Source organism: Salvia splendens, chromosome 18, assembly GCF_004379255.2.
Source record: "Salvia splendens isolate huo1 chromosome 18, SspV2, whole genome shotgun sequence".
In the NCBI taxonomy this organism is placed as follows: domain Eukaryota; kingdom Viridiplantae; phylum Streptophyta; class Magnoliopsida; order Lamiales; family Lamiaceae; genus Salvia; species Salvia splendens.
In genome coordinates this window covers 6706375-6725426 of record NC_056049.1, presented here as the reverse complement: position 1 = coordinate 6725426, position 19052 = coordinate 6706375, and the positions used below count along the sequence as shown (strand labels likewise).

The window sequence follows — 19052 nt, the reverse complement described above, 5'->3', positions numbered from 1 at the left end:
TTAAATGTCTCGTCACATTTATTATTTGGTCAAAATCCATTGACCGGGCATATTTAATACCATGATTTCTACAATCCCCCACATGAGTGGAAATAGCCGAATGCATATGTATGCAGACACAAGCTCAACCCTCGAGAGGTATATAAGCATAAGGATAGGTAGTTGTTGACTTTGAACCCTCCATAGTCGACACCATCGGATACACAGGCGGCTTAGTAGCGCGATGCTTTGAACTAATCCCCCACGGCGTGCACCGAGACAATGGTGTTAACGCTTAAACACCTCAACCTCATCCGTTCTCACGTTTTGTGTCCATTGCGGTCTTGGACACCACTTTGGATTCATAAGTGCATTTTTTATGAAGCGACCACACTTCGCACTTACATAGGTGATTCTTAGTCAAGTACCTTGCCATACTTGGTCTCTTTGAGAACTCCATCTCTTTGAGATCTTTAAGAACCATTAAAAGTCATAGACTTAGCCTTTACCACTAGGCAAGTTCTCCAACACTCTATTGCTCTTAGGGAATAGATATAGTTTGAGTGTTTTCCATGAACTCTCATAGCTTAGTTGTCCCTTTGAACCAAGTTCTTGGGATCTCCAGTCATCATGGTTGGGTTACCACTATGATAATTCTTTAGTTTGTGGATTTCAAACCCATTCCCTCTAGCAACTTATTCATTTGATCACGGTTTAACCCTTTGGTTAGCGGATCCGCTAGATTATCTATTGACTTCACATAGTCAATTGTAATCACCCCTGTTGTGATCAAATGTCTCACGGTGTTATGTCGTCGACGTATATGTCGAGACTTACCGTTATAGAAGCCATTGTTTGCCCTTCCAATAGCTGCTTGGCTATCGCAGTGGATCAGCACTGGTGGCACTGGCTTAGACCAACATGGAATGTCTTCAAGGAAGTTCTTAAGCCACTCGGCTTCCTCACCAGCCTTATCCAAGGCAATGAACTCCGATTCCATTGTTGATCGGGCTATACAGGTCTGTTTTGTGGATTTCCACGATACAACACCACCCCCAATAGTAAAGACATATCCACTTGTTGAAAGTGAGTCTCTATTATCGGATATCCAATTGGCATCACAGTACCCTTCAAGTACCGGGGGTATCTTGAGAAGTGTAGCCCAAGATTTTGAGTGTGTTTTAAATATCTCAAAACCCTCACAAGAGCTCTCCAATGCTCTTTGCTTGGATTGCTCGTGTAACGACTCAACTTGTTCACGGCACAAGCAATGTCAGGTCGAGTGCAATTAGTCAAGTACATAATGCACCCGATGACCCGTGCATACTCTTCTTGTGCAACGGGCTCGCCTTTGTTTTTGCTCAAGTGAACGTCGAGTTCAATTGGAGTCTTAACCGGCGCGCCATCATAGGCTTTGAATTTATTCAATATCTTCTCAACATAATGTGATTGTGTTAAGATGATTCCATCATTCGTTCTTAGAATCTTCATTCCATGAATTACATCGGCTAGACCCATGTCTTTCATGTCAAAGTTTCTCTTTAACATGACCTTTGTATCGTTAATTACTTGAGTGTTACTACCCAAGATTAACATATCATCAACGTAGAGACACACTATAACATGACCGTTATTAGTGCTCTTGATGTAGACACATTTGTCGCACTCGTTGATTTTAAACCCATTTGATAACATCACATTATCAAACTTCAAGTGCCATTGCAATGGCGCTTGTTTCAATCCATATAGGGACTTTACGAGCTTGCATACCTTTTTCTCTTGTCCAGGTACTACAAACCCTTCGGGTTGTTCCATATAGATTTCATCTTCTAGTTCACCATTTAGAAACGCGGTCTTTACATCCATTTGATGAATCTCAAGATTGTGCAATGCAGCAATAGCGAGAAGCACTCGTATAGATGTAATCCTTGTTACAGGTGAATAGGTATCGAAGAAGTCATGTCCTTCCTTTTGTTTAAAACCATTTACTACTAATCGGGCTTTATACTTATCAACTGTTCCATCGGCCTAAAACTTTCTTTTAAGAACCCATTTGCATCCTAAAGGTTTAGCACCTTCGGGCAAATCAACCAACACCCATGTGTGGTTTAGCAAAATTGAATCAATTTCGCTTTGAACAACTTCTCTCCAATGCAGCCCGTCTGGGCCAGCAAAGGCTACTTTTATCGATGTTGGTTCTTCATCCAACATGAAAGCAATGTAGTCAGGACCAAAAGTTTTTGGTGTTCTGACTCTATTACCACGTCTTAGTATTGTATCTTTTGGATCGGGCCTTGCACGCTTGCGCGATTCAGGTTCCGCATCTGCTGATTTAGAACTAGTGGCTTCTTCTTCCACTTGTTTAGAACTAGTGGCTTCTTCAATTCTTGTCTCAGAATTGGTTGAGACTTTTTCCTTGTCTTTGCAAGGAAATGTATTTTCGAGAAATACAGCATTCCTCGACTCAATTGTTGTTTCTACTGTGATAGTCGATATTTCAGACTTGTGAACAACAAATCGATATGCACTACTGTTAAGTGCATATCCAATGAAGATGCAATCAACCGTCTTAGGTCCGATTGTAACTTCTTTGGGCGGAGGAACCATCACCTTTGCCAAACACCCCCACACTTTGAGGTATTTGTAGGATGGCTTCATTCCCTTCCACAACTCATAAGGAGTGACATCTTTTCCTTTGAGAGGGATCTTATTCAAGATATAGTTGGCTGTCAAAACAGCTTCCCCCCACATGTTATGTGGTAATCCTGAAGTTAGAAACAGTGCATTCATCATCTCTTTTAGAGTTCGATTTTTGCGTTCTGCAACACCATTAGATTGTGGTGAATATGGAGCAGTTGTTTGATGAATTATACCACTTGCGTTGCATAACTCCTCAAACGGGGCTACATATTCGCCTCCTCTATCGCTTCGAATCATTTTGATTTTACAACCAAGTTGATTCTCAACTTCGTTCTTATAATTTTTGAACGCTTCTATTGCTTCATCTTTACTTCTTAAAAGATAAATGTAGCAATACCTTGTGCAATCATCTATGAAAGTGATAAAGTACTTTTTACCACCTCTTGTTTGCACCATCTTTAAATCACATACGTCTGTGTGAATTAATTCAAGGGGTTTTGTGCTTCGTTCAACCGAGTGAAACGACAACTTAGTCATTTTTGCTTCAAGACAAATTTCACATTTATCTTGGATATCCAATTCATTAGCCTTTAGTAAGTCTAAATTTACTAATCTTTTAATGGCTTTTGAATTTACATGTCCCAATCTACAATGCCACAAATTTGAAGACTCGGTCAAATAAGAGGAAGTAGATGCTTTATTATTATTAGCCAATGGCTTTGCAACACTGCGAGTTGCTACACTAAGCTTGAAAAGCCCATCGGTTACATAACCTTTTCCGAGGGATTTTCCAAACTTATACAAGACAAACCTATCAGACTCAAATACAAGTTTAAACCCATTATTAACTAGTATTGATCCTGACACTAGGTTCTTGCGGATGTCCGGGACATGCAGCACATCCTTCAAAGTGATTGTGACGCCAGACGTCATCATGAGAATCACGTTGCCAACGCTGAGGATTTCAGACGATGCTTGATTCCCCATGTTGATTTTCCTTCCTTCAACAGCCGTGTAGGAGGCAAACTTGCTCCTGTCGGAGCAAATATGAGCAGTAGCGCCGGTGTCGATGTACCAGCCTCCCTTGTTATCAACAAGGTTAACCTCTTCAGTGACCACTGCAATGAGGTCGTTCTCATCCCAGTCCTTGAACTCCTTCTCAAAGACGTGGGCTGCCGGCTTCTTCTTCTTGCTGCGGCAGTCTTTGGCAAAGTGGCCCGGTTTGCCACATTTGTAGCAGTCGCCTTCAAACTTCTTTGAAGGTTGCTTTCCCTTCCCTTTGTCATTTGGACGGTTTGGGCGAGGGCGTTTATTGGAGGGTCCGCCCCGCTCCAACAGATTGGCCTTGGCTTCATTTGGGGCGAATCCCTTAGCCTTTTGATCACTTTTGCGCACGTCGGCCTCGATGCGCAACTTCACGATCAAGTCTTCAAGGGTCATCTGCTTTCGCTTGTGCTTGAGATAACTCTTGAAGTCCTTCCAACTTGGAGGGAGCTTGTCAATGATCGTGCACCTTAGGAATTTGTCGGGCAAGGTCATCCCTTCAGCCACTAAGGAGTGGATGATCATTTGGAGCTCTTGGACTTGCTCCATGATGGGTCGAGAGTCGACCATCTTGTAGTCCATAAACTTGGATGCTACAACCTGTTCAGTCCCTGCAGCATTGTCTATGCTATATTTCTTCTCTAGGCTTTCCCACATTTGTTTAGATGTGGTTACATTGGAGTATACATTATAGAGGCTATCATCTAATGCACTTAAAATAAAGTTTTTACATAGATAATCCCCTTTTCTCCAAGCCTCATAGTCCGCCATGACTTCGAGCCTAGTCTCTTGGTCGCTTGGCGCGGGCGACTCGTTCTCCGTGAGGAAGTTGGCGACGCCCAATGTTGTCAAGTAGAACAACATCTTTTGGTACCACCTCTTGAAGTCTGATCCTCCAAACTTGGGTGGTTTCTCGGCGGGTGGCATCATTCTTGGTGCCATAGGTGCCACACTTGGTCCATTGAAGGAACCAATGCCGTTGCCCCCGAAGGAGCCAACAACGTGGTTGGGCATAGAGCCCCCACCATTCACGTTAGGCATAGAGCCCGCCATGGTTGTACCAGCCCCGAAGGGACTAGCACCCGCATGAGACCCGAAGGTCCCAGCATTCGTATGAGACCCGAAGGCCCCAACACCCGTGTGAGACCCGAAGGCCCCAGCACTCGATCCATTAAAGGACCCGAAGGAACCACTCAAAGTGGAACCAACCGACCCACTCGAAGTGGATCCACCAGTGAGCCCAAGGGGGTTAACGAACTCCCAAGGGGTTGTTGAGGAAGAAGGATAGCGCCCGGGAGTGGGCATCATCGTCGGAATCGACGACGTGTTGACAGGTCCAGTGGTCGCCATGGTTGAAGGAATGGCGGCAGTGGTGGCGGCAGCGGTGGTGTTGGATTCCGTCGACATCTCCAGCAAAGGTGTATTAAGTTTCGAAATTTTAAGTTCAGTTTAGAGGTCAAAAACCCTTCAAAAGCAAGTTATCTCGTCTTGCGATTGTTGGTTCTACTGATTACAAGAGATAAAAGCCGGGCGTAATACAACCCAAAAGAAGGAATACAAGAAACGAAACTGAACTGAATTACAATGAAACAAATAAACCGTGAATGTTTAGCCGAGTCGAGGAGGCCTCTTCCCGCAAGACGAGATACGCCCCGGTAGTGCTCTTCGGTTTGGCGTTTCGTCCCCAAAGGTAAAACGACTACGTCTCTTTTGATGCAGCACCGCAATCAGTAGAGCTCCGGCGAACTGGATGGAGGAGAGGGCAGAGCTTCGACAGAAAGACAATGCAGTGAGGGAGAGAGCTTATGATGCAGAGAATGCTTGGAATTGTGTGTCCTAATGCAGTGGTATGGCTAGCCTATTTATAGGCCAAGCCACCATGCAGGGTCAACCGAGCCATGAAGGCTCATCATGGCAGATTCGTAACCGACGTCGGTTACGAGCGTGTGGCAGGCGTGTGCCTTTCGCATGTGGAGCGTGTGGATTTCTCACGTGGCAGCCGTGACTGTGCCTCGCTTGACGACGTGTCAAGCCACTTGGATTGCTGACTCGGCGGTGGTCCAAAAAGAATAGTTTGGGCCAAGCCCCAAGCCCAAAGACCACCCAAAGACCAATTGCCAAGATCGAGATCGGGATCGGGATTGGGATCGGGCCCGCGGCCCGCGAGCGCGAGCGCGAGCGCGAGCACGAGCACGGGCACGGGCTCGGGCTCGGGCTCGGGCGGGCGGCGGCGGCGGCGCGCGCGTGTGCGCGCGTGTGGGCTCTTTCACCCATCTTGGTCCACTATAATTATTAAGTAACATAAAGTCACTTAATTTATACACATTAAAAGATGTGTTAATCCTCCAATGTGGGATAATTAACACTAGTTAATTATTCCCTAAGCTCCAACTCCAAGCTTTAATAAAAGCTAATTATGCTCAACTTTAATCCACTATTTCTCACTCACCGGAAATCGGATTTGAGAAAGTGAATATACTACATTTATTTACGTAAAATGTAGATCGACGCTATTTCATTTAATTTCACAAAATTAAATGTCTCGTCACATTTATTATTTGGTCAAAATCCATTGACCGGGCATATTTAATACCATGATTTCTACACTTCGGTGGTAGGTGCCCGAAGGAATTCATCATCGAAATCAAAACGAACGCCGTCACAAAAATTTCTGAGGCATTCGATTCCAGTTGACTTACCCACATGCAAATACTCATCGAAGAGGTCAGTCGTTTTCCCAGTAGCAAGTTGTCAGATGGCACAAGTACACTTCTGCAACGCCGAGAGACTTTGCCGACCGGTTGCGTCTCTACGTGATTGAAAGTATTCTACACGGGCGGACAATGTGTTGACAATACGCATAAACAACCGTTTCGACATGCGAAAACGGCGCCGAAAATAATCTTTCGGAAACCGCAGTTCGTCGGAAAAATAGTCGGCAACGAGCCTTTCGTGGGCTCCCTCCCGGTCACGAGGGATGTAGCTGCGATTTGATCTAGTTGGTTGAGGAGTAGGGGCGAGGGTAGCGGCGGCAACATAGGCTTCATAGGCGGCATGATATTATTCATAGTATTCTTGTTCTTCGCGCTCCGCTTCCGCCATGATATCGCTGAAATCCATTTTTGAATTTAGAGAGGGTATGAGTGAGAGAGGAAGATGTAGATGAGTTGTATGAAAAAATATGAATGAGAGATAATTTGATGTGAAAAATGGATGATGAATGTGTGTATTTATAAATGATTTTGGGATTAAAAAAATTTAAAAAAAATAAAAAAAAACGGCTATATTTTTGGGAATCCGAAAATGTATATTTTTTATTTTTAATATTATTTTCGATTTAAAAAAAATAGAAATTGTAACGGCTAAGCCGTTGGCGAATGAGAGGGCGCCACGTCGCCCTGCTCAGCGGCACGGACGTGCTCGATACATCGAGCAGCGCCGTGCCGTCGGCAAGAGTGCAGCGGCGGATAGCAGCGTGCCGCGCCATTGGCACGGACGGCGTACTCCCTAACGAGCACCGTTGGGGATGCTCTTATACACTTATACTAGAGTGCGTGAAATGGATGATACTAGTAGATAATATACTTTAAAGTCCACTAAAGAACATTTTATTACACGTACATTATTACTTAGTAGTATTAAATATTAACAGTCTTTGTTGACGTGGTAAGCTGACAAAGAAAAACATGTTGGCATAAATAAACGTTAAACTTTTCTATAATTATTCTAAGTCATACATCAAAATATTTGGGATTAATACTTTTATAGTAGGAACTAAGGGCAAGGAGCGTAACTACGGGCAGTGGGATGGCATCAGATGGGGCTAGCTCGAGTGCACCGCCCGCAGCGCCTCACCGAAAGGTGGGGTGGGAGGTGGGTTTAATTAAAGTATTAAAATTACAAAATTAAATATAATTTTTTTTATAATTATGTAAATGGCTATTTAATAAATTGTTAGTAGCTATTATATTAATTATTTCATACTATTATAATTAAGATATAAACTTTGAATATCTTAAAAATAATACTAGTATTCAATAAATAAATTTTATTACTACTATTAGACTAATTAATTAAATAAAACATATATTGTTTTGGGCTATCGTACCTCTTTTATTTAATGGTCCTTAGTTTATTGAGTGGCATTTTAATTGTAGCTAGTGTTTACGTGCGATGTACTACTAAATTTATTTTTGGGATATTAATTATTGATATTTATTAATTAATACATTGCAATAAGAAAAAAATACCATAACATATATTTTAAATATAAATTTATATATAATATGTTAATAGATACTAAAGACATAACATTAAATTATTTCGTTTCTTCGACACAAAGTAGCCAAGAAGACATACGCTGAATAATTTCACTATAACTTTGTACTTAAATTTGGGCTGAAAATTTTCCTTCATAGTATTAAACTATTAATTTACAACTTATAATGCAAATAGGCCTTGGCATTGGTTCTGAAATTCCTGTTTCATTATAACTTAATAATAATACATTGTATTGCTCATAAAAGTAAAAATTGGAATACAAAATTAGGACTTGTAAGCTTGATTTATATTTTACCTTCATAAACTAATTATTAATTAATCTGACTAAATAAACGATTTTATGTGTAGGAATTGTAAGTTCATGAAATCAAGAAATACTATATTAACGTAATAGAAAAAATGAATGAAAAATGGCCATAAATAGAGTAGGAAAATAGCAAAAAAGGAAAGAGACTATTAAAATCGAATGAAAATTTTAATTGAGTTTTTTATAAACAGAAAATAACCGCGCTGGAGTCCCCAAATCCGTCGCTCCAGCCACCATTGAACAATTCCAGTAAATATTTGATATATGTTTTAGAAATAGCTAGATGCCGATCAGTGTTATATCCCTGGGGTTTATTTGATAAATGTTTGCTTGAATGCAGATAAGTAATTAAGAGAGCTGTAGTAAAAAAAAGGCCAACCAAGTAAAATGGGGGTTTTGTGCTGACAGGAAGAAAGGACCCCTAGAGAGTCATCTCGTGGTCAAGAAAAAGAGCACAATGGAGAGTAGGCAAAATTCCAAGAAGGGACGTTATGGCAAAATGTATCCGCCATTTGGACCCTGGAAAAAAAAGTTTCCAGCCATGGTAAAGACGCGAGAAGCTCTCGCGTCTTTTAACTAAACACGCGTGAAGCTCTCGCGTGTTTAATTAAACACGCATCAGGCTATTGCGTGTATACGTAACACGCATCAGGAAATCGCGTGTTTAGATAAACACGCAACACGCTCTCGCGTGTTTCGTTGTACACAAATTCCAGCCCAGACGGCAGAGACCTCACTTTCCACTCGCGACTTCAGTTCCAGCTCGCTCATTCTCTTACTCTCAGCGACGGCTAACGTCTCTAGCCAGCGAAAATCGAAGTGAATCCGATATTTTGATGCTCTAATTCCTATTTGAAGTGGTGCTAGGTAATTTTTTACTATTAATTTCAATTATCATTGCTATATGTTAGTTAGGTATAGATTTAGGGTTTATGGCATTGAACTTGGTATTGATTTTCAGTTTTAATTTTGTTCAATATTTATTTAAGTATGTTGAATTTATAGTATATGATGTTATGTCGTACTTATTTTGCAGGTTTAATGGTGTTTGTTAGTTTATATTGGGATGGGAAAATTATTCAGCTCCCAGGTTTGGGTGTTGCTTATGATCCCCCTCGTGCAAAGTCATTTAATATATTGAATGAAAACATATCTTATTATCAGCTTGTTTCAATGATATGTGAAAAAAATTGGAATTGAGTTGGATGCGCATACGATTGATTTAACATGGAGGCATCCTGTGGTTTTTAGTGGAGTGGTGAATTATATAGCTACACCAGTGGATGCTAATTTGTTGGAGTATATGTTTGCTGAAAATCCACGTCAAATTGAACTTTTTATTGAATATACTCCGGTTACCACTGCGTTGCAATTTGAACCACCTATCACTCATCATGATGTTGGAACGTCTAGGAGAGATGGTTATCCTAGTTTTGATGTCGGGACATCTAGGAGGGATGATGAATATCATAGCTTTGAATTCAACACATCTGGGAGGGAGGTTGATGAACCACTAGATGTACCAAATATGACATGTGATGGTTCAGATGGTTCTGATAATTGTGATGGTTCAGATGGTTCTGATAATTGTGATGGTTCTGATAATGGTGATGGTGCAGATGGTTCTGATAATTGTGATGGTGCAGATAATGTTGATGGTGCAGATGGCTCTGATTGTGATGGTTCCGATGGTTCTCAACCAAGTGATCTTGATTATAGTGCAGAATCATGTGAAGATCCTACAGACGACGAGTCACTTGATATGATGATTGAGAATTATGTACAACCATCTGTTCGTGGGGAGTAATCTGTTCCCGACTATGTGCCTGAAGGGTTACCATTTTTTCGATCATTACCATGTGAAGGCAGCCGAGGTTACTTTTCAGAAGACCATGGATTGGTTGACGAAGATATGTGGTATTGGGATGAGGATAATCCGAGACATATAGATGTGGGAACAAAATTTGATAGCAAATTGCAGTTGAAAACTGCTATCACATTATGGCATGTGGGAACAGGTCGGATGTGTGAGGTTATGGATAGTCATTCAAGAAGATGGCATGCAGTATGTAGGGACCCATTTGGTCCGAAAAGAAGAGGCAGGGACCTTGGGCAACGCTACCCATGTAATTGGGAGGTTAAAGCAACATTTAAGAAACGTGATGGTAGCTGGTCGATCAACTCATGGGTTGATCGTCATTGCTGTATGGGAGATCACGATCCAAGTGAACATGTTAATCTTACATCATCCATGATTGCTCTCTGTATTCGAAGTCAAATTGAAAATGATGCTGAATTCAAGCCTTCTGCAGTGCTTACATATATCAAAGATAAATTTCACGTGAAAATCAGCTACAAGAAAGCATGGTACGCTCGCAGAAAAGCTATTGAGCTTGTATATGGTGGGTGGGAGGGATCCTTCAGACAACTCCCCAGCTACCTGACTGAGTTGCAAACTCAAAATCCGGGGACAATCGTTGAGTCGTTGCATGACCCTGTATTGAGTCAAGGTAATACAAAGGTGTTCCGCTACGTATTTTGGGCATTTGGGCCAGCAATAGAGGCGTTCCAAGTAGCAAAGCCGGTCTTATCAGTTAATGGGACTCACCTGCGTGGAAGATTGAAAGGTAAATTACTTGCTGCAGTAGGTTACGATGCAAATAAGAATTGTTTGCCTGTTGCTTTTGCTATTGTTGATGAAGAAACAAACGAGAGTTGGAGTTGGTTTTTGAATCTTATGAGAGTGCATATTATAAAGCATGACCAGGAAGTGTGCATAATAAGTGACAGACATCAAGGCATTATAAATGCCTTGAAGGCTGATGTGTGGAAAGAGTCACCAGTTGGTTATCATCGATTCTGTTTAATTCACGTTAGATAGAATGTGTTACAAAGACACAAAGGCCCCGAAGTGAAGAAATGGGTATGGAAGATGGGTGAAGTAATTGAGGAGCGGAGATATTGGACTGCAAGGCGTGAATTAGAAAAGGTGAGTCCAGAAGCTCTGAGGTACCTCGAAACCACCATAGACAGATCGCAAAGGACTATGGCACACGATGAATTTCGTCGATGGGGTGAGACATATACTAACATGGCCGAGTGTTATAATAATGTGTTGTTATCTACGAGGGAACTCCCAATTTGATATTACATTCTGGCGGACCATCAACTGGTTTGTTAACCGAACGACTCTAGCCAAACAATGTCAGACGCCTTTGACACCGTGGGCTTGGGAGTTATTTCAGAAGAATGACCGTCAAGGGAGACGTCATCATGTTAGGACTACAAGCATAGCACGTGGAACTTATGATGTGCTAACCTATCACAGAGGTCCAAGTAGAGGCCATAATATACATGTTGTGGATTACCGTGAAAAGAGATGCTCATGTGGAAAGTGGCAGACCTGGAGAATGCCTTGCTCTCACGCTGTAGCGGTGCTGAGCGAACGCAGTGATGACATCTTTAGTCATGTTGATACACGATACCACACAGATGTTTGGATTCACCAGTACGCAGGTATGTTGTTTAGATACTTTTTATTCTTACATTTTTATCATGTCTTACAATTGCACTTTTAAGCAGCTGCGTTCCGTCCACTGAGACACCAAGATTATTGGTATGAACCTGAATGGACACTGGAATGTTCACCAGCACGGCTACTTCCTCGTTCACGTGGGCGGTACAACAGAAGCAGGATACACAACCAAATGGATGAGCGCGACGATGATGCGCCAAGAGCTCCTCCTCGATGCCGCCTTTGTGGAGAGACCGGCCATAATAGAAGAAAGTGCACTTTAGGACGTGTTGTGTAGTTATATTATGTTTGAGACTCGTGATTGAGGGTTGAATATTATTATGTGTTTGAACCAAGTTTAAGACTGAAATGACATTCTTAAGTAATATTGCTTAAAAAAATTTCGACAGAGTTTACTTTATTTATTGATCAATCCACCTGTAATGAACAAACATTACATCTCAAATCAATCAACATATAATAAGTCAACAGTACATCTCATCACCTGCATCTGTAATAAATAGTCAATACATCTAATTATAATATTCTACTTAAATGACGAAGGTGTATATTTACTCGGGCCTTTTCCTCTGTTGTCACGGCTAGACCTTCTACGTGGGAACATACCCAAAATTGTCTGAGACAAACTTGGTCTGGAGCGTTCCTTATCGGGACGGGATGTATGTGAACTGCTACTAGGCCGTTCAAATTGAACACTACTCCTAGGAGGGTCAATATGCTCTCTCCTCGTGGGGCGCTCTATGTAGGCACTACTCCTAGGAGCAACATCAGCATCATCAGCAGCATCATCATCAGCAGCATCATCATCATCAGCAGCATCATCATCATCAGCAGCATCATCATCATCATTTGTCGGAGAGTGCATGATATGGACATCCGAAAAGAATGAATCCTGTGTAGTAGGATTCCATGGTAGCCCAACTCTATCTAATGGAGTCGCCCAACTAGACTGTGGCGCGTCTGACCAAGTAGGAAGGAAACCAACTAGAGGGATCTGGTGCCGGTGGATTTTGCATTTCGGGCTCACTAGCAAAATTGTCGATGAATGTATCCAAATCTATGTTGTCATCTGAATTAATATTTTCTTCATTTGCTGCTTGTGATGACCCTGGCATGTCTTGGAACATTCTGAAATGCCGTGAATAACCATGCCCGCCTGTTCGGATACCTCTCTGACCAATACCGCGAGCTCTTCGAATAAACCCCCGGGACATATCCACATCAGTGCGCTGTGTGGAAGGTATGACCGTGCGTTCACTCTCACTGCACTCGGTGAGGCAGTTAAGAGCAAGACTGTTAATCTCATGCAACAATCCTACGGCGTCTGCTGGGTCAAAACCGCACGACATATGAAATACACGTGCCAATGTCTCCGCCTGTAACAAATAAAACGTGCATATTTAATAACATGCATACTTTTAAAATGAAACAACATCTATAAAAATACAATACTTACTTGGAGTGTAGATGATGATGCAACAGTGTTCATCCCTACTTCTGGAAGCCTACCCGGCTGCGTGATATATGTAATGGTAATTTTAAAGTACCACTCCATGTATTGTCGAGTTCTCATCACCTGCACGTGGTCTGCAAGAGGCTCCATGTAATGATCAGTAACGAACTCCGACCTTCTCTCCCAATGTTGGATGTAGGCCTTGTTCTGCACAGCCCAGTTCGTCTTAGCCTTTCCACGACGATTGGTTTTGAAGTGAGTTTCATTGAAACCCCAATCACGCAATTCCGGGATGAACGGCGTGCCTCCAAATTGTCTAACCACGCGCTCAGGCTCATGTGCTTCTACAATAGCCCAACAAACTATGTACGTCACAGATCTCCAACTGTTGTTCATCTCGAGGCAGGAGTCTGGCAATTGACGGTCCACGTAGGGCATCCAAATAAACTACAATAACAAGTTTACATTAAAATTACCCAAATATATATCAAACATTATTCATTTTACCTGGCTATTTTGGAGTAATGACAACTGTTCACGATAATGTCGAACAGAATGTTTGGGGGCTCTGTTTATCATATAGGAGCCAGTCCACCTACAATAACAAAAGTTGTCAATTTAATATGGTGTCATTAAATACACAAAAGAGAGGAAACAACAAACTTACATTAATGCACATGGAGTGTTGTTTGTATGTATACGTGCCGCTACAAAATCCGGTCTCAATGTGGGCATTCTCTCCCACACCCAAAGCTGTAGGAGCACTGTCGGACCTCCAATGTCTGTCCTTTTGCCCATAGACGCCTCACAAAGATTATGGTATAATGTAGCAAGTGCAACACTCGCCCAACTAATCATAGAGGCAGCCTCTACATCTCGAAGTTGGGTCAACCACATGAGAGGTATCTTACACCCTGAGCCGTCGGGTAAGATCAACCCTCCCAATAGCACAAGCACAATCATACGTGCCCGTTGAATGTAGGCTTCGTCTTCGAGACCATCTCCTAACGGTTCAATCGTCATCCTATGTATTAGCGCGGATGTCAAGATACCGTTTTCCTTCATCTCGCTTTGAAGGGGATAGAAGCCCAAGAGCTCTTCACATAAACCCCTCCACCCAATTTCACAAAACCCATTTCCTGTGAAGGGTACTCCATCTACACGTAAAGCCCATAATACTTGAACGTCTTGTAATGTAATGGTAGTTTCCCCTATGGGAAGATGGAATGTATGTGTCTCTGGCCTCCAACGCTCAACCAAAGCTGTGATCAGCGCATGATCTACATCCAGAGCCTTACCACAGAAAAGAACTCCACCTAAACCAAATCTACAAACATAATCAATCACGCGTCTGTGATGATTATCGATTTCCCAGAAATGTCCCTCAAAGCGCCGAATATTGAAAGAGGTTGTTTCCTGGCCTGCCCACGCCTTGCGTGATATATGACTGTGCTGATAATGCAAAACAGAAGGATCTTCTGGTCCATATCGCGACATCCTAATATAATCAAAATTTAACATGTTTAATTATAAACCAAATTTTCTAAAAAAAACTTCACTTAATAAATTCAACCAAATTCAACAAATTATTCAACAAACTAACACCAAATTCAACCATGTTCAATAATTCAAAACCAAATTCAATAATTCAAAACAATAATATCAACCACATTCAACAAATCAACACCAAATTCAACAAATTAACATCATATTCAACCATATTCAATAATTCAACAATAATTCAACCAAATTCAATAATTCAAAACCAAATTCAATAATTCAACAAAATATCAATCACATTCACCAAATTAACACCAAATGCAACAAAATAACACCAAATTCAACAAAGTAACACCTTATTCAACCGTATTCAACACTTCAACAAAACATCAACCAAATTGAATAATCAACATCAAATACAACCAATTTCAAGATAAAATCAACCAAATTGAATCATTCAACACCAAATTCAACCAAATTCAACAAAATACTTCCTACCCCATGAACTCTAACTATTATACCCAACCAATAAAAATCGAAAATAAGGGTTGAAAGTTACCTAACAACACTTCAAATTGGAATGGGAGAGCTAAATATCGGATTAGGCTTCGAATTTCGCTGGTTGGGAAGAATTTTCGCCGATTTTCGCTGCTTCTTCGCGTTTTGTGGTATGTTCTGCCTTCTGGACGGATTTTGTGAAGCAAGGGAGACACGCGAGAGCTTGTCGCGTGTTTGCTTTAAACACGCGAGAGGAAGACGCGTCTCTTCTTTAATACACGCGAGAGGAATATGCGTGTTTTACTTTAAACACGCATTACGCTGATGCGTCTACACTTTTAAAACACGCGAGAGCTTCACGCGTGTTTAGTTAAAAGACGCGATAAGCTCTCGCGTCTTTACCATGGCTGGAAACTTTTTTTTTCAGGGTCCAAATGGCGGATACATTTTACCATAACGTCCCTTTTTGGAATTTTGCCATGGAGAGTATGGGAGAAAAAGATGTAGATACGAGAACAGCTGGTATGCATTGTTCTCTATTTTCACTATTTAACGCCTTCAAATATATTATAACTATTTGCTGAGACATCTGAAATAAAATCTAGTTCACATCTTCAAATCCTTGCATTGAATTTAAATAAAACTATTTAAGACTGTTTTTTCCAACATAATGTTATGCATAACATTGTAGGCATGTCTGATTGGGATGATGGAAGATGGGAGTGGGAAGAATCCCCGCGCGGTGATGGTCACTATTCTAGTAGCAGACATTGTCGGCCTTCTCCATCCCCCATGCTTGTTGGTGCCTCGCCTGATGTACGGCTTGTTTCTCCATGGTTGGGAGGGCGTACTTCTAATTCTTCAGGTAAATCACATAAACCTCTCATAACTCATTGCTGCAATTTGGAATTATCTTGTATAGTAACTTGTTAACCTTTTCTGAATGCGCGTCTCCTTGGGATAGCTATGCTCCAATTCGGGCACGTGGGACGGGACGTCTTTTAGGTCTTCAAGTTCCCAATATGGTGGGAGCTCCAATCAGGCTGACTCGACGGTATAAAGGCTCTCCTTCTTTTCGAACTCTTTCTTCCTATCTCTCTTTTTTAGTTCTCCTGAACCCCCTCCTAACAGTTACAAATTATTGTTTGCTGTAACTTCTTATTCTTACGTATTTCCATTTTCTATGTATCTTTGCTTGTTTTAGAATGGAGAAAATGGTCCAGAAAGCACATCCGCAGACCAAAATCATGAGATAACAGAAAGAATGCGTTTAGAGATGGAATACAATTCTGATCGTGCTTGGTAATTTAATCTGGACATTTTTTCACATTTTTAATCTGTCAATCGCATTATGGGATTTTGTTGTTTTCAGTTTGCTTCATACATAAACTGAATGTTTCTCATTGCAAATGTATCATGTCTGCAGCTATGATCGAGACGAAGAAAGCAATGTTTATGACGCTGATGGCTCATCCGCTTTTCTCGGCGACGAGGCATCTTTCTAGAAAAAAGAAGCGGAGTTGGCTAAGCGACTGGTATAGTTCCTAAGGCTTTATTTGTAACATATTTCCTTGTTTAGGGTGGCCCAACTGATCCCACTTTATTTCTGACTATCTGTGACCCTTGACTTTTGTTCTGATCAATGGTAATAGTGGTTAACTCTAGAATTTAAGCTATGGCCTTTGATCCTAAAAATGTGAACAGTTTTTTGGCTTTTGTGTGTGTCTAATGTAACTTAATCCTTTTTGGCCTACGTCTTTTAAGGGGAATGAACTTGAAATCTAATTGCTTAAAATTGTACTATGAGCTCATGTAATGTGGAAAAGTTAGAACTACTATAAGTATTGATATAGCTTGTTCTAATTTTTCATGCTTCTCTAAAAATCCAACGGATTCTGTTTTGGATTGTAGGTGAGAAGAGATGGGACTAAGATGACTCTTGCACAAAGCAAAAAACATTCGCAGCTCACTGCTGATAATGCTCAGTGGGAGGATAGACAACTTTTGAGATCAGGTGCTGTCAGAGGAACTGAGGTGCAGACTGAGTTCGATGATGAGGAAGAACGAAAAGTTATTCTTCTTGTGCATGGTATGCCTGAATCTTACACTTGGATGGTCTATGATTGTCTTCATTTTTCAATTTGAAGCAAAACTCTTATATTTGTTATTCAGATTCTAAATATTTTGTTATCAGATACAAAACCACCTTTTCTCGACGGGAGGATTGCTTTCACGAAACAAGCTGAGCCGGTTATGCCATTAAAAGACCCTACGTCAGATATGGCTATAATATCACGGAAGGGCTCCAATCTGGTTAGGGAAATTCGTGAAAAACAAAGCATGAACAAGTCCAGACAACGGTTTTGGGAGCTTGCTGGTTCTAATCTTGGCAATATTCTTGGTGTTGAGAAAACTGCAGAACAGGTATGCAACATTCAGAATTTAAATAATTTATTTCTAGGTCTTTTGCCATTAGTCATTGAAGCTCTGAACTCTTTTTGCATTGTTTCTAGATTGACGCGGACGAATACTGCTGAAGTTGGCGATCAAGGTGAAATTGATTTCAAACAGGATGCAAAATTTGCACAACATTTGAAAAAAGGAGAGGGAGTCAGCAATTTTGCTAAATCAAAAACCTTAGCCCAACAGCGACAATATTTGCCCATCTTCTCTATACGAGAAGAATTATTGCAGGTATGAGTTGTTTGTTCAGCTTTTCTTATGCTTGATTGATTGATGTAGAAACATTAAAGTATTCCCCAATACATGAAGCTTTGAATGGAAAATAAGATTGGTGTTCTGTAATTTTACTGGATTTTCAGTTTTGGCTCATAAACCATTTGTACTGCAGCGATGTGGTAAATAGTTTTGACCTGAATTTACCCTAATTTCTGTTTTTGGGTCCTTTGAGAAGGAGTTGTGCATTTCAGCATTTTCCAAATTTGATTTCCCTGCAAAGCATAATGGTATCATGATGGTTTTCTGGAGAAATCCATGTAACTATCATGCAACAAACATGTATATCTTAGGTTATCTTTCATTTAGTCTAATCTGATCTGCCGAGAGAATCCACATTTTGATAGTTTTTGGAGTATTTGTTATTTAATCTCATCTTTTACAAATACAGGTAATCCGCGAAAATCAAGCGATCTAGTGGTTGGTGAAACTGGTTCAGGAAAGACAACACAATTAACACAGTGCATGTTCAGAATCGTATTTATAAAATATTTGTCTGAATTTGTGTCTGTATATCCTGAAACATTGTTTCAATCATATACGTACTTTCCCTGCACAGTATCTTCACGAAGATGGGTACACAAACAATGGCATTGTTGGCTGCACACAACCAAGGCGTGTGTTCGCCATGAGTGTTGCAACAAGAGTGAGCGAAGAGATGGAAACTGAACTTGGTGATAAATTTGGATATGCCATACGTTTTGAAGATGTCACCGGGCCTAACACTGTTATTAAGGTAGTGACTTCTTGTCTCATCCTCATTTGTACTCAATTTTATACTTTTTGTTGATTTTCTGGTGGTGCATATGAGTGGATTATCCATTTATTGGCTTGATCTGCGAGTACATTTGTCTGGAAACTGGAATACTTAGTTCAAGTCTCTAATTCTCAACTCAGATCCACAACTCCTTTTAACAATTCTACTCTGATCAACAGAGAAAAACGCTCCAATACGTCAAACCCATATTGCTCAACTCCGATTCAAACAATTCAACGACAAACCAACTTCGATCAACCGATCTCCACCCCGATTCAAACAACAGTTGCGAAAAGCACCCAAAACAGTAAATACCAACAAT

At 41.0% G+C, this 19052-nt stretch overlaps 1 protein-coding gene and 1 pseudogene across 1 annotated transcript; both read left to right on the top strand.

Annotated features, from left to right (window-relative positions):
* Positions 1 to 10163: 10163 nt before the first annotated feature.
* On the top strand, positions 10164 to 11132 carry LOC121776652. The gene has a single exon (XM_042173838.1). It carries the CDS (start codon positions 10164 to 10166, stop codon positions 11130 to 11132), a length of 969 nt encoding a protein of 322 aa, XP_042029772.1.
* A 4539-nt stretch (positions 11133 to 15671) lies between these two features.
* Positions 15672 to 18795, top strand: LOC121776651 (annotated as a pseudogene).
* The last annotated feature ends 257 nt before the right edge of the window (positions 18796 to 19052 follow it).

Excerpts from the sequence above, each read along its gene's own strand:
- LOC121776652 (XM_042173838.1), top strand. The coding sequence starts at position 10,164 with ATGTGGTATTGGGATGAGGATAATCCGAGACATATAGATGTGGGAACA.